Source organism: Lepidochelys olivacea, assembly GCF_965140295.1.
Source record: "Lepidochelys olivacea isolate rLepOli2 genome assembly, chromosome: 21".
In the NCBI taxonomy this organism is placed as follows: domain Eukaryota; kingdom Metazoa; phylum Chordata; order Testudines; family Cheloniidae; genus Lepidochelys; species Lepidochelys olivacea.
In genome coordinates this window covers 3,190,485-3,213,215 of record NC_140431.1, presented here as the reverse complement: position 1 = coordinate 3,213,215, position 22,731 = coordinate 3,190,485, and the positions used below count along the sequence as shown (strand labels likewise).

The 22,731-nt window shown below is 43.7% G+C and overlaps 1 protein-coding gene across 6 annotated transcripts in view; it reads left to right on the top strand.

Moving 5' to 3' along the window:
* Positions 1-10,592, top strand: part of RAP1A (RAP1A, member of RAS oncogene family) — a 69,371-nt gene extending 58,779 nt beyond the window's left edge. For all 6 annotated transcript variants that reach the window (XM_084611459.1, XM_084611456.1, XM_084611458.1 and 3 more), the window contains 3 exons: positions 2,644-2,787; positions 6,285-6,401; positions 8,605-10,592. In XM_084611459.1, the coding sequence (XP_084467585.1) occupies positions 2,644-2,787; positions 6,285-6,371 (231 nt within the window). In that variant the 3' untranslated portion in view covers positions 6,372-6,401; positions 8,605-10,592. The remainder of the gene's footprint in view (positions 1-2,643; positions 2,788-6,284; positions 6,402-8,604) is intronic.
* The last annotated feature ends 12,139 nt before the right edge of the window (positions 10,593-22,731 follow it).

Sequence of the window (22,731 nt, the reverse complement as noted above, 5' to 3'; positions counted from 1 at the left end):
ATGTGTTCAGATATTTACATTTCTACATCAGTGTCCATGTCTGGGAAAATGGATATTTTCTTCTGGTCTCATACAAAATGAGAGAGATTCTAATTAAGCATATGTAATTGTGAATATCTATATTTTGTGTAGCGTAGAATGGTTTGATCTGAAACAGAGATTTTGTTTTGCCTGCAGCTTCTGTTTCATGACTTCAGGTTTTGCTGTAATAAGCAAAATGTAGTTCCCAAAAATAAAATGTTGTCTGATCTCTTTTGAAACCATATTGTTTTGAGGTTTAAATGAGTCTTAAATGTAGTTGACTAAGACTCAGCTTAAGAACATTTCTGTGCAAAATTAAGTCTAAATAATAAAAGTAATTTGAAATTTTATAGTGCTTATATACATTATTGAAGGAAACGTATAGCAACTTATTTTCCATCCAGAAAGTACAGGTTTTGTGGCTCAGTTTTGTGTGCAGAAAGGGAATGGCATGCACACCCACTATCAGCAGTTCTGTAATTTTGTCTCTTACAGTGCTATGGGGAAACAGTGGTATATGCATTGTGCATGTAAGTAAAATACAGAAGTGGAATGTAGTGCAGATCTTGATGTTACCTGTGTGCTTAAAAATGCTCAAGGAGCTGGAGATTTCTTACCTTAACTCCATTTCAGTATTTCAGGAACTGGGATTTATATGAATGGTATGCAACCCAGGACTTTCTGTACTATATTGTAGTTGCTTGCAGAGTTCATTTACAGGAGATGTAAAACAGATTAGACATTGTAGAGTTGTGAGAGCTCTTTTCTTTAACATTCTTTTACGCTTTAAATATGAAGTCCTACCAACTCTTTTTTGGCTTTCCTCCCTGTCATTTTAAATGTGTTCTTCCCTGGTGGTATGCAGGGATATCCATCAATAGAACACAAGGCTGAGGGGAAACAGGAAAAGTCTTCTGAAATTCACATGTTGTTACCACCTCAAAGGTGTCTTACTGCTAAAGCCTGCTGGAAAAAATGTTCCCATTTTTTGACTCAACTAATTCTGAGTGTTTTTAGTGGTTATCAGATTGTCACAATCCAATACTATGTGACAATCTGATAACCATCAAAAACACTCAGAATTAGTTCAGTCAAAACTGTAGAAACAAACAAACAGTCAAAACAATCATCTGATTGTTTGCCATGGAAGCTTTGGGGAATATATTCTTAGAAAGGGAAATGTTTGATTTATTGAATGTTGACAACATGCTTGGCTCTGTACAGTATATAAGATAAATACAGTCCCTGCCCTGAAGAACTTACAGTAGAAAAGAATTTTACTGGCCCTCTCCCAGTGTGCAAGAAAACCCTTCATTTCCATCCATTGTTTGCTTTCATGTTTGTTGAAAAACTGTCCCAGCTCTTTGGATGTGTGTAAAGACTACTCCATTCTGTTCTGTCTAATGCAAATAAATCAGTAACAAGTGTGTGTTGTAGCCAAGGTCACTTTCTGAAGGCACTCCTGTTCCTGTAACACTCCCCAGGAAATGTAGCAGGGACCCTGGGCTCCCTTAGGCACGTCTTCCCTCCTGAGGGGCAGGTGGCTCCTCAAACAGCCAGCAGTTGGTAGCTCCTTCATCAGACTATTTAACAGATAGTTTGCCCTCATTTTGTGCCATATCTACAGCTGTTTCTACTCATTGAACCTCCTGAGCAGAGCTTAACTACAGTGGGCCTAGGATACAGCGGTGCGGGTTACTCATATGACAAAGGCAGTAAGCAGTTTTTGATGTTAAAACAAGATGAATGTAATTAAATGAAGAAATGGCATTTCATCCAGTCCTACTAATCAAGATTCTTATGAGTCTGTTACAAACAATTAGTTGCAATTTTTGCTAAATTACTTCTATAATATGAACATGAAATTGTCCAGTATGTTTGTTATTGCAGGAGGCTTTCCCTTTTGTGTGCATAGAACTGTTAATGCAGCATGGTCCTGCACTCCTAATGGGAAAAGAGACCGCACATGTGGAAGGCCATAGAAATCTTTTCCTAGGTGCATGTATCTAGTCCCTTTCATTCCAAATCAAGGCAGTGTTTTTCAAAGGTGGCCCCATTTATTTTCTGTGGCTTGACAACAGACTGCCGGGTCACTAGGGCTGACAACATTCAGCATATATCTCTGGAAATATGCTGTATACCCTGTTGTCTAACATAAGTTAAGATGGCATGCAGTTTAACCTCTTGTCGCTTGAAAGCATCTCAACAATACATTATGTTTTTGACTAGCATGATGTTAGTGGATGACCTCAAAATAAACCTTGTATAATGTAACCTCCTAAACTGCAGTATTTCCATTTGTTAGATGGTGTGATTAATTGTCAGTGAAACTTGGTCATGGTGGCTGCATGCCACAGTTTTCCTTCAGCCCCTTTCCCGCAGGTCCCTGAACTGTAGTCTAGTCTGTGAGTTCAATGTAGCTCTAACTCTGTGGACTGTATACTCCAGCTTATATCATTTTTCTTGTGCTTATGAAATGTAGCCCTGTCAAACAGAGACAATGATTTTTGAAGAAATAACCTTTGTCCGTGATGGCTTTTCTGGGCCAGTCCAGGTTATATGCAGTGTGTGTTTGTTGGAACAGTGTTTGCTCATATGCTTCTCCTTGGTCTCTCCACATAGGTTCCAATGATTCTGGTTGGCAATAAATGTGACCTGGAAGATGAACGCGTAGTTGGCAAAGAACAGGGTCAGAACTTAGCAAGACAATGGTGTAACTGTGCCTTTCTAGAATCGTCTGCAAAGTCTAAAATCAATGTTAATGAGGTAAGTACTAGCTGTTCCATTGCTAGGCAATAGTGAATCACTTTTGTCCTTTGTATATTCTAACTTCACCACCCCCATAGAAATATCACTAATACAGCATTCAGACCGTTGTACACATCTTGATCATCTAGGTTTAGGATGCTTCTGGAGTCTTGATCTTGGGTACAACAGCTGTATTCCGTTCACTGTAATGAAATGCCCTTCTTTAGTCTCTCCAAAGTACCAAAAAGTGAGATTCATCTCAGTGTAAATGGCTCCTGCACAGCACTTCAGCCAGAAGTGGAGGGTATAAATGGAGGGATTTCACCCAAAATGAGCTTTATCCAAGTGGGTATGTAACTACTTAAGATGCCATCTTCGGAATACTGGCGTTTGCGTATTTCCCAGCATATTTCTAGTCGTGTTGTTTGCTCTGCTAAAAATTAATTTGCTTTACATATGTTGATCAGCTGTATTGTAGTATCTTGGTGCCCTACCAAACAGACGCATCGTCCTCCTCTCTTAAGCTGCTATTTTACTGTGGCCAAGTCCCAGCACAAGGGTGTTGTCAGGGCAGTTTGTGACAGGTTCAACTGGAAAACACCCCTGTGCAAACAGGCGTACCTTGCACGGCATCCAGGCTCTGCCTGCTCTCCAGCAATACTGAGCTCTTTAGCCTCTACTGAGCATTTCCTGGCTGACAGAGCCCAGGTTTGCAGCCATGGAGGGTGAAGCGCCCTCAAGGTGGGCCCCAATGGGGGGTTAAAAATGAGGAAAAGCAGTAGAACCTGGGATTGGCAGCTCATGTGAAGTTCACAGCACCAAAGGTGAGAAGTCAGAAGGAGAAGGGCACGCCGTGCTGCACTAAGTGGCAGTCGGAGTCAGCCCCAGATGGGGAGGGTACTGTTAACTCAACCCTGAGTGAACATTAAAATTGTAGTAAAACGTGGACCCCAGTGCAGTGTAAATGATACCATGAACCCAGGGCATCAGTTGCAGAGTACTTCACAGTGGGCTTCACAGAACAGTCAGAACCCCCTCCCCTTTTTTTTTTTTTTAATACATAAGATTTCCACACTCGACATACTGATGACTGAGAACTCTGTGGCCAGAGGCATCTTAACGTATTAACATACACCAGGGAACTGTGCAGGAGGGAGAGAGTTTCACTTGTATGCAATGAATATGTTTAACTCGTGAGTGACAGCATCAAATGCAGTCACAAGACAGTTACATAAAATCATCCCTAATGAGTGAACCAAGATATTGCCATTCCCTCTCTGTGTATTCACTCCACTAGCATGTCGTAGAGAAGAGGATTACCATGGACATTAATGTCTGCACTCTGTTTAATGGAGCTTTATAGGGTTTTTTTAAACAAATTTGTAGGCTTAATCTGTATATAGTCCAGGCAAGCATCTGAACCCCCAGTTACCCAAGATTGCTTCTTTACACATGCATTTATTCAGGGACCATTGTCATGGGAACTAAGATTTCTTTGACTTACAAGTGGCAGCTTAATCAGTTTTGTGAAATTTGTCTTTGTACCAGATATTCCAGTTTCCAGGACACCTATCCCCATAGTGTTTGAGCCTGACGGGACACACTGCCACAAGACGCTCTCGTTTTGTGTATTGGAGACAATATCACAAATGTGTTTTTCATAATCTGGTTGTGACGCACACAAAAGCTGGGAAAAGCAAAGAGAAGGAACACTCCATTTCTAAAGTGAACTATTATGCTACATGTTTGTTTAGGCTGGAATTATTAAGGGCAACACTTCGGCTATTCAACCTTTTGATTTTTCTGGCTAATATTGGATTTGATGCTCTTTAAATGTATTAAAATATGGAGGTGAGGGGGATTAAATTCCTTTTGCCATTATCTGAAAATGGGCTGTTAAACCTTGCATGTACACAGAAAACTTCTGAGCATCTTCTTTGAAAAGATGATGCTGAACATATTCATTAGCAGATCTTCAAAGTTCACCTTTTCTGGTGGCTTATATCACTCTTACATTTAGCTGACTCTTCGAGGGAATGTCATTCCTTTGCTGCGATCTTCTATGCAGACATTTAGCAATAATCTTTCACGTCCACTAAAAACACCTAACAGTGTGAGCCTAGATTTTTCCAATGTGACTTCTGATTGTTGGGTACCTCCATTTTTGCCTGCCTAGCTAGATTTATTAGGCGGCTTCTTTTTCAGAGTGGGGGGGGCGGGCCTCAGCACTTTCAGAAATTCAGGCTTTTTTAAAGATGTTTCAATTGGGCACCAAAAATCTTGGTCCCTGGCTTATAAATACTTTACTGGAAGCTACTTGTCACTTGCAGGGGAAAGGCTGGTTAAATACTGTTAACATATTTTATTTTTAAAGCTTGACCATGATGCTGGCTTTATTGTTTAATTTAAAACCAGTTGACTATGTTTCAGTGCTTTAAAGGAGATAATATCAGGAAAATATTTCATTTCCAGATACTGCAGTTCATTTCTACAGATATTTTTTTCTTGTCTTTAAAGCTCCTTGGAATCAGCAGGCATTTGTGAGTCATCAGCCATATCGGAAAAGGAAAAAATAAACAATGAGTTGGGTGGGGTTTCCGAGGGGATAAAGAATCCTCTTTGATACTGTGAGATAGCTCTGCAGGGATGTTTGGAGCTAGTTTTTCCATGAATAAGCTGCTAAGTATCATTGTAGGCAGAGCCAACTGTAGCAAAGGAGTTAACAAGAAATGCACTCATACAGCAGTAAGGAGACACTGAGACTGGTGCCTTCTGGGGAAGTTTTCAGTGCATGGCAGCTATCTGTTGCTCTTTCATGCTAATTTGATTAGCCAAGTCTGGGGGTTCCCCACGATTTTGGGACAGAGAAGAGGGATGAGGTAAGTCACCAGATAGCCCCAACGTGTACTGCAAAAGCAGAACTTGAAAAAGGCAGATCTCCCACAGAGCAGATTGAAGGAAGGTTTTAGGAGACGAGGCAGGAACTTGAGGGCCAGATGCTCCAATATGATGAAGCTGCTTTATGCTGTGGCATTGGTGTAATGTTGCCCTGAAGCCATATTAATCAGCCCCGGGAGGGTAGCTCCAATCTAAAGATGATCCTCAGGAGTGTTGGGCCTCTTTCAGCTTCCTGCTCAGCTTCTAAGAGGGAATGGTGCAAGAGTCAGGATACCCCTGCCTTAAGTTGATCTTCAGCTTCTTTTGGCTGTTTGCTGCCTGGTATCAGTTACTGCAGCCCTGTGCTGCTCTGACATGGAGCAGGGGGACCTGCCTGCACTAGGAGCAGAGGAGGCAAAGGTGAGCTTTAAGTCACTCTTGCACCCCCTGTGCTCACCCAAGTTGACACTGAATGTTCTGCTCCTTAACTTTTGTAATGAGAAACAAGCTTTAATTCCAGAACTTAAGTTTTCAGCCACCAAGGAAACGTACCAACTTGCCAACCAGCCTAGTTAGCCTCCTCTGCAATTCAAGTGTTGTGTGAGTCGTGGTTTGCTAAACGCTCCTTTCTCTTTCAGATCTTTTATGACCTGGTCAGACAGATAAATAGAAAAACACCAGTGGAAAAGAAGAAGCCTAAAAAAAAGTCATGTCTGCTGCTTTAAGACCCACGTCACGCAGCAGCTCTGAGCCAGGTGAGAGGCCAGGAAGACCCAGAGCCCTCTGATTGCCCCCTTCTCCCCTGCTGAAATCCAGTGGCCTTCCTGTGGCTTCTGGGCTGGCTGCCGCTGTTGCGCAGCCTGAGGGGATATACGGACAATCACAAATTGAGGTGGGAGAGGCAGGAGTTTGAATGGCAAAGAAATGAAAAGTTGCCCACCAAAAAAATACCGCGGTTGGACACGTGCCATAAATAATCTTCCTGCGTATCTCGGCAGGATGCTCTGTGCTACAGTCATTGGTAAAAAGTGCTCCTGAAAGGAGACCATCCTTCCTTACGCTTTGTTTTGGACAGAAACATGCCTGTGCTCCTACACAGAGACTGGCGTGACACAGCTTCCAGGCACTATACCCTTAAGGCTACTGGTGGTGCTTGTACACATGCTACTTTGTAAATCTCCCCCTCCAGTCCAGAAACTACCTGGGTTCTGCAGGAGAGCCACCTTCAGAAAACAAGAAAATCGTACATTGTTGTTGATGCAATGCAGAGCGCCCTCTGTCTCAGGACCCCAGAAAAGCAGATGCTCTTGTGTACCGTGCGAGCTATGGTAGCCCAGCCCAGCTAGATTAAAAGAGTTAGAGACAGCATTAAGTGGACATAGTCAGCTGCTGCTCTGGGCTTTCAGTTCCTTAAAGTTGCCTTAAACTTTACCAACAACGTATCTTGCTTTTCCCCCCTAATCTATCAATAGATGCATGTTTTGCAACTCTGCTAACGTTGTACAGGTAGAGTTTATCTGGAGAAGCAGTATATCGGTTGGTCCTGCAGCAGCCATGTATCTTTGGGGAAAAATTAACTCGCAAAAGATTTCTAAGATGACTTGTTTAATTTCTAAAGATTGCATGAATCAGTGGTCCTCTGCCCACCCATTGTGTCCTGGGTCTCTCTAATCTCTATAACTATCATGTACTTAGTTCATGAAACGTAAACATGTCTCGTCTTTAAATAGCTTTCAGATTGGTCAGAGTTGGAGCAGTCACCTGAATACCTTGCTGGTTCCTAGTGGTTTGGGGCTTTATGCAGTTTACCTTTATCCTTTCCTAGTGATTTGCAGGCTGGACCCTAATGTTTTACAAGTAAAGAGGGGAAAGAAATATGGTTTAAAAAAATCAATAGCATGGTACAAATAGTACCGGACACCTCTCCCCTTTACTGTACCTCAGGCTATGGATTTGAATTTAGCCAGTGTATCATCAGCCAAGCAGACTCCATTCTTAACACACCTACCTCGTGACATTTAGAAGAGGTGCCATCTGCTGGTCTGTCAGTACTAGAAGTCATTTGCTGCTGGTCCTTAATGGCAGCAGCTTTGCAGCTAGTATCCTTTTCATTGGCACAAATGGAACACTGTGATAGGTTACGTGGTGTAGCAAGTGTGTTTCGCTTGTAACTTTTGGAGTAAAGTGAGTATACACGCAGACTACATGCTGCTGATAAATTACTGGTAAAAATGTGGATATGCAGTTTTGTTGATGAATTGCTAGTAGTTTTGTGTTAATGGAAATGTTTAAGTCTGAGACAGATATTCAAAATATCAGATTCTCTACTGTGCTTGCCATTGTTTGTGAGCCTCGTCTTAATTAATTTGTTTAATCGATTTGTTACAACCTAAGCTTTCAAGAGCGGCTTTAATGAGGTCACTAACTCATTATCCATTTAAAGAAAACCATAAGGGATTTCCAGTCAGATAGCCATTTTGTTAATGAAATAACACCACAGCAATGCCATTTTTTGCATTCCTGATTTCCAGCATTAGTGAATGGATACAAGCCAGATGAGTTGGAATACTGTAGCCTCAGATGAAATGCAGACCATGTTGCTATGACAGTAGTACCCAGGTGTTCCAATCAGGAGAGGGGCTTCATGGCACTGCACTGTGGACACACACAAAATAAAAATCTCGGTCCCAAAGAGTTTACAGTCTCTAAAGAATCCAATTTTTTCTCTTCCTCTACTTCTAAATGCATATGGAGAAGTTACAGTGGAAACAAATCACAATGATGAAGTGAAATAACCCCTTTTTGTCAGAATGCTGTTCATTGTGGTATATGTTTGTTCTCAGTTTTTCCTTCTGTGGCCAATTGTTAGCAATGATCTTTGGGCCTTTGTTTAAGATCTTTCATCTCTATGACGATTTAAGAAAGACCCTAACTTTTTTTTCCTTTTACGAATCGTAGATTGCAGGAATGAAGAACTGTTGCCCAGTTGGAAAGTGCCAGCATTCCAGATGTCAAAAAATGACAAAGTAACAACATATCTGAAGAGGCTTCTCCTGTTTTTATATATTATGTGAAGAATTTAGATCTTATAATGGTTTGCACAAGGTCCCTGGAAAAGAAATTGCTCTGTGTATATCTTTTGGAAATTAAGACAATAGTATTTCTCCTTTGCAATAGCAGTTAACAGATGTGAAAATAAATATAATTGACTCTAGTTGATAATTATACAAAAGAGCATGGATGCATTTCAAATGTTAGATATTGCTACTATAATTAAAATTATTTCATATTGACCTTTTTATCATCATCCTTCCCCATCAAGCGCTAAAAATGTTCAACCATTATACTTTATATCTATTACTATATAGATATATACTATATGAATTTTCCCTTTGAACTCACTGCAGCAAATAACTTTTTGAATCATTGACTTCATTTTATATTTAAAAGTTATGGAATATCATTATTTTCATTCTGCCATTATATTCTAATTAAAAATGTTTGTGCATAATGCTTTGGAAAAATGGGTCTTTTATAGGAAAAAACTGGGATAACTGATTTCTATGGCTTTCAAAGCAAAAATATATAATATACTAAACCAACTCTAATATTGCTTTTGTGTTTTACTGTCACAGATTAAATTACAAAGCTTTTATGAATGATTAAATTTTAGTACATTTTAATTTTGTTTGTGTGTTTTTGTTAGTTTTCAGGTTTTGGTTTTCATAAAGAAATGTTTTGTGAATTCCTTCCTGCTACTGCAGTAGTTAAAGTCTTCTGTTATAATAAACCGCAAGCACACAGTGGTTATGCTAATGACCTGTCTCCACACTGGCCCTTGTTGATGTATTAAATCAGACTACACAGTAAAGACCATCAGGTTGCTTTTAAATACTTTGTAAATTCGCTTGAATATTTAAAGATTGTATTCTGCTGAAAATATCCCTCTGTATAATTATTTTTGTATGTAAAAAAATTAGTTTAATACTGTATCAAGGTCTATGATCTTTCAGTCTGACATGATCGTGTATTTCACTGTGGGAATCTTTGTTTTAATATTGTTAAGCTGCAGGGCAGGAGCCCAAGAATGAAGTTATGTGCAACATCTCAAGTGAATCTCTGGACTGGAGAACTGATTTTGAGTAAATGTAATTGCACAGAAGCTACCACCAGCTATTACTTTTTTAGGCAAAACTCACAGCGAATATTAGTATCGAAGAGATTGGTGAACTTGGTCTGATGAGTACAGCGAGCTGAATGTGTTTAACTTAAAACCTCCCAGTTTCACAAAATTCAGGATATGGGGAGTGGAGAGACCTATTTGTATTTGTCAAACTCACTCTTGTTTGTGTACTAGCAAAAAAATAACAGCCTTCTGTTATTGATATCGGGCGTGATTTCCCCACTTCAGATCTACCCTGCCGAAATTCCATCGACTTTGGTGACTTACTCCTGCTTTGCCCCAGAGTAGGTCAGAAGAGAATAAGGTCTGTATCTCCGCTGTTGTGACCATGGAGTAAATTCAAGCAATCCTGTAGGTCCAAAAGAACAAAATAGGAAATCCAAAACTGCATTGTAGCTAAAAGATTGTTCAGGAATCGATATGCAATTTTACTGGAAACCAGGAACTTCCTTAGACATGTTTTCAAAAAGGTGTGGTGGTGGTGCAGCTGCTGAATTATGCGGAGATCCTAGTTCTAAATGCAGCTCCGAGAAGACTGAATGAAAGAATTTGAATGAGAACAATACGGCAAATGTGTCTGCGCTCATCAGTTACTAGGAAAAAGTTTAGTTGCTTAGCTGCGTCCCTTCACTGACTTGAATATGCACTTCTGTCTCTAGAAGGACCAGAAACGTGGTCCCTGGAGGTTAGTCAATATCTTTACTAAATGTAAAATTATTTTTAATAATGATTTTAGTAATAAAGTAACTGTTGATGATGGTTACAGATGTCTGTGGTATAAAAATAGAAATCTAATCTTAACTGTCTAATTGAGCCACTAGGTGGTGCTGTAGTAATACAGCTATCGTGGTCCCAAACATTTCATTAAAAAGGGAAATATCTTTTTTTCCTAAACAAACTAGCGCACTCTTTACAACAACCTAGCCAAAGCGCCCTGCTTCATGTGAAACAGTTGGGTGTGGTCCGTATGAGAATGGGAGCCTGCCAAGACAAATCCAGGTGCTGCAGGAGGTGGTATTATGAACTTGGTGGTGTTTTTCCCCTCTCACTTAGTAAACTTAGAACATCATCTTTTAGTCCACAGTTTCAAAACATTAACTAATTGTCTGAGCAAGGCAAGGTGTAACACAACATGATGGCATTCTGTCACATGACACGTGTGGAACATCCCATCCAACCCACTCATTGGTGCAAATCAGAGCACCCCGAAAGCCTGATGGACAGGAGAAGCATGCATACACACACACAGTGCTGCTCACAGAAGAATGTATCTACTGGCCCCTGCTGCTGTCCTCACATATCAGAGGCATCAGCTTAATTTACTGCTTGGGAATGTTGTATGTAGCCTGGACTCTTAACAAAAATACAGGGACAGCTGGGAGGGGGTGGGGGTAAAGCAGTAGGGGAACCAGGGATGTGCAGAGAGACTGGGGATGAGTTTGTGGGACAGAGCTCCAGACGGGGGAAAATGGGTGACAGAAGAATGCAGGGAGTCCCTGTGGGTGCTAAACGTGTGAACTGCTACACATAGGATCATTAGGTCCTATGATTGTGTCCCCTGAATAGATATGTGGACAGAGTTGGCAATGGGCTTTGTTGCAAGGATAGGTTCCTGGGTTAGTGTTTTTGTTGTGTGGTTGCTGGTGAGTATTTGCTTCAGGCCGGGGGCCTGTCTGTAAGCAAGGACTGGCCTGTCTCCCAAGATCTGTGAGAGTGAGAGATCGTCCTTCAGGATAGGTTGTAGATCCTTGATGATGCGTTGGAGAGGTTTTAGTTGGGGGCTGAAGGTGACGGCTAGTGAAGTTCTGTTACTTTCTTTGTTGGGCCTGTCCTGGAGTAGGTGACTTCTGAGAACTCTTCTGGCTCTGTCAATCTGTTTCTTCACTTCAGCAGGTGGGTATAGTAGTTTTAGGAACGCTTGATAGAGATCTTGTAGGTGTTTGTATCTGTCTGAGGGATTGGAGCAAATGCGGTTGTATTGTAGAGCTTGGCTGTAGACAATGGATCGTGTGGTGTGCTCAGGGTGAAAGCTGGAGGCATGTAGGTAGGCTAGTGGTCAGTAGGTTTCCGGTATAGGGTGGTGTTTATGTGGCCATCGCTTATTAGCACCGTAGTGTCCAGGAAATGGATCTCTTGTGTGGACTGGTCCAGGCTGAGATTGTTGGTGGGATGGAAATTGTTGAAATCATGGTGGAATTCCTCAAGGGCTTCTTTTCCATGGGTCCAGATGATGAAGATGTCATCAATGTAGCGCAAGTAGAGTAGGGGCATTAGGGGACGAGAGCTGAGGAAGCGTTGTTCTAAGTCCGCCATAAAAATGTTGGCATACTGTAGGGCCATGCGGGTACCCATACCAGTGCCGCTGATTTGAAGGTATACATTGTCCCCAAATGTGAAATAGTTATGGGTGAGGACAAAGTCACAAAGTTCAGCCACCAGGTTTGCTGTGACATTATTGGGGATACTGTTCCTGATGGCTTGTAGTCCATCTTTATGTGGAATGTTGGTGTAGAGGGCTTCTGTGTCCATAGTGGCCTGGATGTTGTTTTCTGGAAGATCACCGATGGATTGTAGTTTCCTCAGGAAGTCAGTCGTGTCTCGAAGATAGCTAGGAGTACATATTTCTCTGCATATTTCTCATTTTACCACTGGGTGACACTGTTTGAAAACAGCTTTGCATGATGCATAGTATAAGACATCTGGTTTTTAAAAATGGGGGGTTTAATTTACTTCTCTAATTTTTTTAAAAAACTGTTTAAAATGTGAAATTAGTTCCTGTTTGAGATGAGCTAGAACTTGACATCTGAACACGTGCTGAAGCTGAACACCCTGCAATTTTGGTCCAGATTTCATGCTCTCAGATCTATTTCCTATAAAGCAGAATCCTTTTGAAAATTCCTTGTTTATGGATGGCACACACTCCAGAATGATGCCTTGATGCACTTGCTTACTATCCTACACAAGGATCTAGTGTTCTCATTGGATAACTTTTTTTAAAAAAGTATGACTAACGGACTTTAAACACAATAGCCCAAATTCTGCCTTGAGATACTTCTGCTCTTCACTTCAGTGGGAGCTGCATATTCTTCTTTGCAGACAGGATGTATCCTGAAGCCCATAATTTAATTTTTGTCAGTTTCAGTAAGAGTTTTTATTTCAGCATTTATCTAGAATGTTCTTGAGTAAAGATCTTCCCTAAGCACTGATTTTAAAGTATTCCTGTTCCAAACATCCAATAACACAAAATAGCATTTAGCTACTAGGGAGGGAGCACATTTAAAATTTCAGTTGAGTCTGAGGCCCTAAAGTCATCCTGGGTGTAATACCATTGACTGCAGTACAGTTACACTTTTCATGAACTGGTTCATGTTTTCTCCCACCATCTGTACAAACACTGTTCTCCAACTGAAATTAATCAGCTCACATTTATCTTTTATGTGGCTGGAGACAATGTCATCTAAGGATTCTTACATTAGTTTGATCAGCTAATATATATTACTATAACTCCTGTCTTACTAAAAACTGAGCTGTATGTTATTGCAGATGTTGTTTTTAACCCAAATGTGCCAACAGGCTTGTGGCTGTAAGAAGAAATTATTGCATGATTATGCCTTGCGGAAAACCAAATTCTATCTGTGGCCTAACCCGCCAACTTTGAGCTGCATGGGCATTCTGGATAAGGATTTGCAAATATACCCCCGACACTTCCCTTGCTGCTTTTGATTTCTTATCTCCAGCACCACCCTAAAACTCCATGTTTAAACTGGAGAAACATTTCTAAAGGGAGGACCAAATTCTAGTTTACAGCCCGCTCTACCCCAGGGAAGTCAATGGACAGGTGTTTAGCTAAGGCTAGAAGAGCATTTGTGGTGTGTGTGACAACTGTTGTACAGTGGCAGTTTCAGCACCAATTGGGGTCGTTAATTAGATTGGTCATATTAATAATCTTGCAAAACATAAGGCCTCGTCTACACTAGAAAGGGTTGGCTGATGTCGATCTCTCCAAAAACTCTCCTAGTGTAGAGACAGCTTGTAGAAGCAGTAAGAGTGCTTTTACCAGCACAGCTATTACCCGTTCTCTGAACTCAGCAAGCTGTACTGCCAAAAGAGTGTTATGCTGGCCCAAAAGTTCTGTGCTAGGGCTTTTTCTGGTATAACTATGTTGGTCAGGAATGCGGGGGGGGGGGGGGGGTGGAAGTATACCCTTCCCTGACAGCTATGCCAGCAAAACTTTTAAGTGTAGACAGGGCCGAAACGTGTGCGTGATATAGTTTTTGTTGTCTAAAAAAACCTCCACTGTGAAGTCTGCAACACAAACCCTGCCCCACAGAAATGCAGACCCTGACATTGGCTCTCTGTGGCTGAGGCCTAGTTTACACTAGGAAGTTTCACCAGCATAGTTATGCCTGTTATGAGTGTGGAAAAAACCGCGTCCCTGACCCACACAGCTCTGCCGGCAAAAGCACTAGTGTCTCAGCCCAGTTATACCAGCGGGAAAGTCCTTTTTGATAGTAGAGTTTGGGTTGGGCTACACTGAAAGGTGCCGTTGGCATGGGTGCGTATCTCCAGGGTAAGCTGTCCTAAGCCCCAGTGCAGGTCGCAGCAGATCGGTGGATTACGCACACCACGCTGGGAGAACCCCTCCCGTCACTGCACTGGGTGTCGACGCTGAAGGGCTGCAGCAGCTGCTGTGGCGTCTAAGTGCAGACAGAGCCTTATTTCACTCTGGGGACTGGTTTAAGCTCCTCTTTTGCCAGAATAAGTTCTCTCCCCACTAAGGGGAAGGTGTTTGGTGTAGCTCTACCACTACATCTATAGTGGCAAACCCTTTGTAGTGTAGACACGGCCTGAGATGACGTGAAATGCGAGGAAGTTATCCGTATAAATAGAGCAAGCTGGGTTTTAAAAATTGTTTCAATTTTAACCATCTCGGGTACTTCTGAGATTCCATGGAGGGCTACTGTGCCTGGAGAAAATGAATTTTTAAGATAGCAACGTCCCGTTAATTTTCTCTGTTTAATAAATTATTTATGCTGCACAAAGCATCCCTTGTTATCACAGAGAGATTATGTAGAAGGGCAGTGGGAAGTGCTAATAGCCAGGAAGCTCCATAAAAAGCTGTGAAATGCAACCTCCTATTGTTCTGGATGGTTTCTACAGATCACAGCCTCATACGCCTTCACCGGCCAGATGAGTTTATTAAGACTGAAGCTATTCCTTGTGAGCAATAAAATCCTTATAGTTTAAATAACACATGGAATCATCTCCCTATTGCTGTGTTTTATAGCATGCTCCAATTCAGTGAGCCCATAATATTTAATTTTTACAAGGCTGCTGATGAATGTTTCATTTAAACCCCTTTGCTTGGGTGTGCGCCAGCTTTCCCACTGGGATCGTAATTCAGGTCCCTGTTGCAAGGGCAGACAAGGGCAGACAGCTTCCCTGTTGCCCCCTATCAACTGAAGCATTGTTATGCTAATTTCAGCCAAAGCGAAATGGTTTTAAGTGACTATTTTATTCTGTGATTGAGCTATTAATGGGTGCTCCCCAGGACTGAAATCCTGAAACGCAGATTTAATGAGAAGGTAGGCACTGGGGATATTTACACAGATATGAATAGAACAAGTCACTTGCGGTGACTAGACAGCCCTGCCTTTAGTATGGAGGGGAGGGGTCTCTCTAATTATTCCCCAAAGAAACATTTAGGTGGGAAGATTTGTGGCAACAAAATTTCGAATGAGAGACGGTAGTGAGAAGATTGATGGGTCAGGTACCATCTAGTCCATATTTGGCCAATGCCAGATAAAGTACTTTTTCCCAAACTGCACAGTTAGCCTGTGGAACTCATTGCCACAGGATATACTTTAGGGGTCATACAAGGATTGGGCATTTATGGATATCAATATATAGTTATAATAAATATGAAAAGAAGAGTTTTGGAAGCAATATAAACCCTCTGGGTTTCAGGGCATAAACCAATGTCTAGCATTGGGAGTCAGGAGGAAATGTCCTCTGGGGGCATCTTATCCTACATCTACCTGTTACCGGGTTTATTTTCTCCTTCCTCTAAAGTATTTGCTGCTGGCCACTAGCAGAGACAGGATACTGGAGTAGCTGGATCATGAGTAGTCTCGCAATTTCTATGGAAGATTGTTCCATATAATCAGAGCCAGTCAAAAAATGGAAGTATATTTTGTGAACAATTTTTTTGTTACCATTTTGAAAGAAAAAAAAATCTAAAATGTGGGGGAAAAAATCAGGTTTTGGCTTTCCGGTTTTTTGGGTTTTTTCCCCCCTTTTCTGGCCCACCCCCATTTTGCTGCTGAAAAGGGAAAACTAATCCCAATCCTTTCCTGACTTCTAGGGTTGCGTCTGGTGTTTAGTTTTATGTGTAACCAATTCTACTTCCAGTCATCTTACCTACTACTCATTTGAATTTCTGGTCTTTGTTCAACTTATTTTTATTATCAATTCCCCTTGGTGCTGTGGTATCAAGCAAAGTGTGAATTCTCAGTTGAATTAACCAAATCCGTGCGTACTCTGTTCCCTTGGGCTTAGTGACCCTGCTAATCACTGAGCATGTCCATTGGCGGGGGCTGGGCACGACAGGGGGATGCTTCCAGAGAGTTTGGGAAGTGCCAAGTGTTAAGGGGAAGTAAAGGCTGGCAGAGGGCTGAAGGGCTGGCAGTGCCAGGGAGCTGCCACCCAGCTCCCACAGGAAAGATTCCCTCACGCTGGAGGCAGGGAGTAACAAGGTGACACTCAGTCCTAGGCACCCCAAGAACCATCACGTTTTGGCTCTAAGTGGCGATGGTGTTGGTATCCACTGGCCTTCACCTCCCATGAGCCTGGCAGCTCACGGAAGGAGGAGGCATCCAGCCAGGGTTATTGTGCTATGGTTCACGGAGGCTCTGTGGTGCCAGTCTGAGGTTCTGCTTCTGCAGGCTGCGTGGTCTGGCTCGTAGGATACCAGAGTGTGAGTCAGGAGAGCTGGGTTCTTGCCTTGGCCCGGCCACTGACGTGCTGGGTGACTGGATCACTTCGCTCTGTGCCTGTTTCCCCTTCTGCCCTTTGTCCATGCACAGCGTAGGGGGTGGGTGTGTGTGCAAAGCCCCACCCAGCAGAGCTCCGCTTTTAGCGGGTGCTACTGGAGTACACATAATAGTGACCCCCGCCCCGTTACCATCTGGTTGGAGTAATCGCCAACAGCTTGGCCCCTGCGACGTCCGCCTCAAAAGCCATTGAACCCCTTCAGGGCAAACATGGTGCCAGTGTTCCTGTCCCTGGCGCAGTCTGGGATCCCTCCCTCCTGGCTTTAACCCTGCGCCATAGCCAGGGTCGCTGTGCTGTCCCCATGCACAGCGCAAAGTCTGGTAACCCAGCCAGCTTGAGCCCTGGGAATCTGTCAGGCTGCGGCAGGGCAGAGCATTGTTTACCTAGACAAACAGGGAGCCCGTACGTAAGGGCAAGCAGGCTGTGAAAATGACCATGTGTTACGTTTCATTAAACTCCTGCCGCTCGCCAAAGCCAGGCTCCAGGCTGGAGGTGAGAGGTGTGTAAGGCACACGAGGCAGCGGCTTTTAGCCACTGTGGAAGGAGTGTGGGAGGGGGTTCATTAGTATCCCACATGCAGCCAGGCAGCATCACATCCTGCGCAGTGCGCAGCTCGGCCTTTGTGCTCAGCTCATCACCCCACTGGGAGCGACGGGATGGGGAGAGATGCGGTCAGCCGCCATCTGTCTGAGCTGGAATCCCTTGTGCATTGGCAGACTGTTCTGTCTCCTCTCATTGCGCAGGGCTGTCTGGGCTGATTTGTTGTTGTGGGGTTGTGCAGGAGTGCTGCGGAGAGAAGTCTATAGCCAGCCAGGGCAACTTGTCTCCAGGCCTGTCAGTCTAACAGTTTCACCCCACCACATCATCTCGTGGGGACTGACGTGCCCAGAAGGGTGCTGCAGCTGGCCACTGGGGGCTGAGCACCCTGGGAATGCCTCGCTGGTGCACCCGCTGGTTTGAGTGGCACCCTGTTAGCCACGAAAACAACAAGGAGTCTGGTGGCACCTTAAAGACTAACAGATTGATTTGGGCATAAGCTTTCGTGGGTAAAACACCACCACTTCAGATGCATGGAGTGTTAGCCACGGCCCGTTTTAAGCATCATCACGCAGTGCTGTGTGTGGGTTGCTGAGCTAAGGAATTAGGAGGCTCATGCAGATTCTGGGAGCAAAAGAGAGCTTGCGTTTCAGCAGAGCTACTAAGTGGTCTTTTTGCTCAGCGGAGCATCCCCTGGAGTTCGTCCTGAAGGCTATTAATGTAGGTTGTAGCTTCCCCTTTCATAGTGCTTCCCTACAACACAGTGTCTTATGCAAGGGCTCCTTAATGGGCTAGGTGAGTCTCTTTTTTTTTTTTTCTTCTTTTATTAAACTAGGCTGGGGAATGAGTGTGGAAATAGCTTTATCTTTTTTATCCTCTATTTATCCCCTGCTGGGAGCCTCAGGAGCTCGCTCCTAATAGCATCCACAGCTGCATTATTCATAGAAAAAGCCTTGAACAGGCAAACATGACAGGAACTCTGGATTTCACCCTTCTGTATCTCTACGGGCATGTATAGGGTGATGCTTGCTAATAACGTCTCCGAGCTCCTGAGGGCAGAATTGCAAGTGCTCCCACTAGCATCCCCTACAAAGTGTAAGAGCCACGTGGGTCAGATTGCGCAGAACTAATCCTAGCTCTATGGGACTCATCCCTCTGTTACAGCCAATATTCTGTCTAGTGCTGCTGCGCATGTCTGTCTTCTCTAAACTAAATGCTTGATCCACTTTAGGTTGCGCAGAAGCATTAAGTGTAGCAGAGGAACACGGGGATGGCCAGGCAGCTGGATCAGACGAGGGGCCCGTCTATCACAGTATCCTACCTCTGCCAGAGGCTTGTACCAAATGCTTCAGAGAAAGGTGCAAGGAACTTTGTAGTCAGCAATTAGGGGATAAAGACAAATACTGTGCAATAATACGATGTTATCTTTCGTCTATATCCCAAGCGCTTTGCAGGGTGAAATCATTCACACACAGAGAGAAAAGACATTGTCAGCTGAGATTTGACAGGAGGTGGAGAAGCAATCAGGCAAAAAGAGAGGTACAAGGAAACAGTCACTTAAAGTGGAAGCTGCAGAGGATAAGAACGGCCATACTGTGTCATACCAATGGTCCACCCAGCCCAATATCTTGTCTTCTGATGGTGGCCGGTGCCAGAGGCTTCAGAGGGTGTGAACAGAACAGAGCAATTTCAAATGATCCATCCTCTGTCTCATCCAGTCTCAGCTTCCAGCACTCAGAGGTTTAAGGACATCCAGAGTGTAGGGTCGAATCCCTGACTATCTAGGCTAATAGCCGTCGATGGACCTGTTCTCCATGAACTTATCTAATTCTTTTTTGAACCCGGTTATAGTTTTCACCTTCATAAGATCTCTTGGCAATGAGTTCCACAGGTTGACTGTACAGTTTTCTTTGAATTAAAATCCTGTCCTTATTCGCTGTCTCCACCCCATTCCTGATTGAATAGCTCTCTTTCAAATACCCCTTTAGTCATCTCTTTTCTAAGCAAAACAGTCCCCGTTTTTTAATCTCTCCTCAGCTGAAAGATGTTTCATACCCTTAATCATTTTTGTTGCCCCTCTCTGTTCCTTTCCAGTTCTAATCTATCTTTCTGAAATGGAGCAACCAGAACTGTATGCCGTATTCAAGATGTGGGTGTACCCTGGATTTATATAGTGGCATTGTGATATTTTCTGTCTTATTATCTATCCCTTTCCTAATGACTCCGGCAGGATTCTGGAAATGCCAGTGCTAAACAAGGGGAGGGACATAGATAGAGAAGGAGCCTTAATTTCCATTGCTTTGCAGCATGTATTGTTGCAAAATGCTGCCTCATTGGCAAAGTAGTGATTTACATCTGCTCTGCATGGGTGCCAGTGGCTATTCAAGGGCTAGGTTCTCTATTGCCCTGTACCAAGGGGTAAGCGAGAGCAAATCCATGGAATGCTTTAAAAAGAAGGGAAGGATTTGGCCCTGAATCCTGAGCTAAACAGGGCAATGACTGCACCGGGGCAAGTTTTCGGACCCCTGCATAAGGTGGCTGTAACGTTATTTTTGTAGCTTCAGCTTCACTTAGCTAAAACAGTTGCCACCATGACCCAAAAGTGAAGCAGGGATGTAACATGCATTGTGCATTAGCGCTAGTTGCTTGAGTATCTCAAACATATCGGCTAAAATGAGAGCCTCAGGGAGCATGTTTCCAGCCAAAGTGTAATGCGAGAGAAGAGGACAAAACTGCTAAATGTCCCAGAGCCCTATAGGAGCTGGGATTCAACACTGGTGTCTTTGACATTGGTTACAGAAATAAAATCAAATTGATTTGGAGAGAATCTTACAGAATCTTGTTCATAATCAATATAATAAGCCGGACCTAAGCAAGGACGTATGTAAGGACTCTGCTTCCACATAGCAGGCCACCCATGATGTATCACCAAAGGGAAAGCACATCCCTAGGTCAACAACAGTGAAGGAACACCCACTCTTGACTTGCTGGATACAAATTTACATAGCTTCTGCCTTGCAACTGGTAACATTTGCTTTTATTGGATCCCAGGTGTGGTGAATAGGACACTCACTTCATGAAGGAGTAATTGGAGGGAGGGGAAGCAGCTTTCAGATGCTGCTGGAAAGAGACGGCTTATTTTCCACCGCTTTGCATGCGGCATTAGCATTTACATCTGTGCAAAGGAGTGGCACATCCTACCACATCAGAATGCTCAGAAATTTGTCCTTTCCACCAACACAATCTGGTCCAATAAAAAATATGATCTCACCTGCCTTGTCTCTCTCACATCAGCAGGGTGGCGTTTCACACCTCCTCTGTATTCATTTGTCACAGATTAAAATAATGACAAAAGGAAGTAGACATTCATGTCCCCCATCCTGCCTTTTAGAGTGGTCACCAGTCAGGGGGAGTTTGAGGGTGCAACGCCTCCAGCTTGGTGTTTCATTGACAGCGGGCTAGAGAAGGTTGGGGGTGGAGCTCTGTGGCAATTTAGCTCCTGTGCCTGTATCCCAGTTATGGTGCAATTGCCTGAGTTGTATTTTCTCAGGTGTCTTTTCTTAAGTCATTCCCAGGCCATTCATAGCTTATTCCTCCAAACCCACCAAAGGCCAGCCTGCCTCCTAACACAGCTCCCGAGCTGCATACAGGCCTGTTTCTGATGAGGCCTGAGAGCCTGTTTCTAGAGAAGATGGTGCACAGAGGGAGGGAAACTGAACTGACCAGCTATTTAGCTTTTGGGTGCTTTCAGCAGGACTTCTTAAAACAAATGGACTGGTAAGAAAATGAACTCATAACCACTCTGCTGAGTTCAGTGCCCATCATGTCCCTGCACTGTTAGTCTGAATTATTCATCAGTAAAGAAATTCTGTGGTCAAAATGTTTAATGTGCAGTGTGTGCAAGGATGGCTGACGTACCAGGCACTTGGAAAGCCAGTTCCCCTTTCTGGGAGGGAATTAGTGTGACTGTGGGGGGGGGCTGTAGCCTGTGTTAGCTGGGAGCTCATTTAATCAAAGCCTTGAGATTTGCTACTGAGCAATGAACCTACAGTCTTTGTGGACAGAGCCTGACCTGTATGAGTGTTCATACATCACTTGCTAAATAACCAGCACCCTGTTCCTACAGGCACAAGACTCAGGGGAAAGACTGGGGTGGATGTTTCCCAGGGATGGGACAAAGCCAGTTCATCCCACTCAGAAAGGCCCATTCTGTCCCAGCAGTTTCCCCTGTTTACATTCCCTCACCCCCTGCCAGCCTCATGCCTCAGAGGTGCACTGAGGCATGGAGTGGGCTTGCTGCTGACTAGGGCACATAGCTGTGAGGGGCGCGCCTGGCTGACCTTGCAGAGAAGAAAAGCAAATTCGTTGCTCCTCCAAAAATACAAACAAATGTCAGAACTGACAAAAGCGAGCCAATGACCCAGGCTGGCCTGCAGATTGCACTGTCTGTATTATGTAACCAAACGAAGGAGGGAGGGGGGCCTGACACAGCTCATCTTCCCAGTCACCTGCACAAGTGATTCCTCTGCTAAAGAGTTCGGGACTCCTCTGGCAGAAGGCTCGATGGAAAAGTACGTTGCTGGCATAGTCACTTGCTGGTGGCCGTTCTGGTGCCCCATTATCCTAGGAGTGAATTTAGCCCCTTCTTACTTAATACCCTAACTGAGAAACCAAGTTCAAAGCAATGTAGCATCCCTTTTTATATTTGCATCCCAGGAGTAGCTGGAGGCCCCAGCTGTGAGCTTATTGTGAGCTCATGTCTCATTGTGCTGGTCAGAGCTGTAAGGAGAGATTGTTCCTTCCATCAAAGTAGACACGCCTGGGAGGGAGCACAGAGGTGAAGTGACTTGTCAAAGGCAGTGTCCTGTCCAGAACCACCCTGCCCTCTCTAGCAGATCCTGAGTGAGTGTCCCCTACCCAGAAAGCTACTTCCACTTTTATACCATGAAACAAGTTTGATTCTCTTTCATGGCAAACTTGTTGCCTCTGTGTTCCCATTGCACGAGCTGCAAATGCGTGATGGGGAGCTTGGATTGAAGATAGTCACAGCAGCTTCTGTAAACTGTTCCAGCGACCCTGGCCAAAAGTCATTTCTCTTGACCTCGTATCAGTGACTCTGTGGCTAATAATGACCCCTTTGTGCTAATGGCGGAAAGGAAAGGAAATGGGGGAGCAGCCGCTCCCCAGTCCCCCTGCCTCTGGCTGGGGTCCAGCCATTGTGTGCGCCACAAGGGAGGCTCTCAGAGAGGCACCAGTGAGGCCGGCCGCAAGGAGAGCCCAGCTGACAGCTGCTTTCCACTGCAACAGCTGAA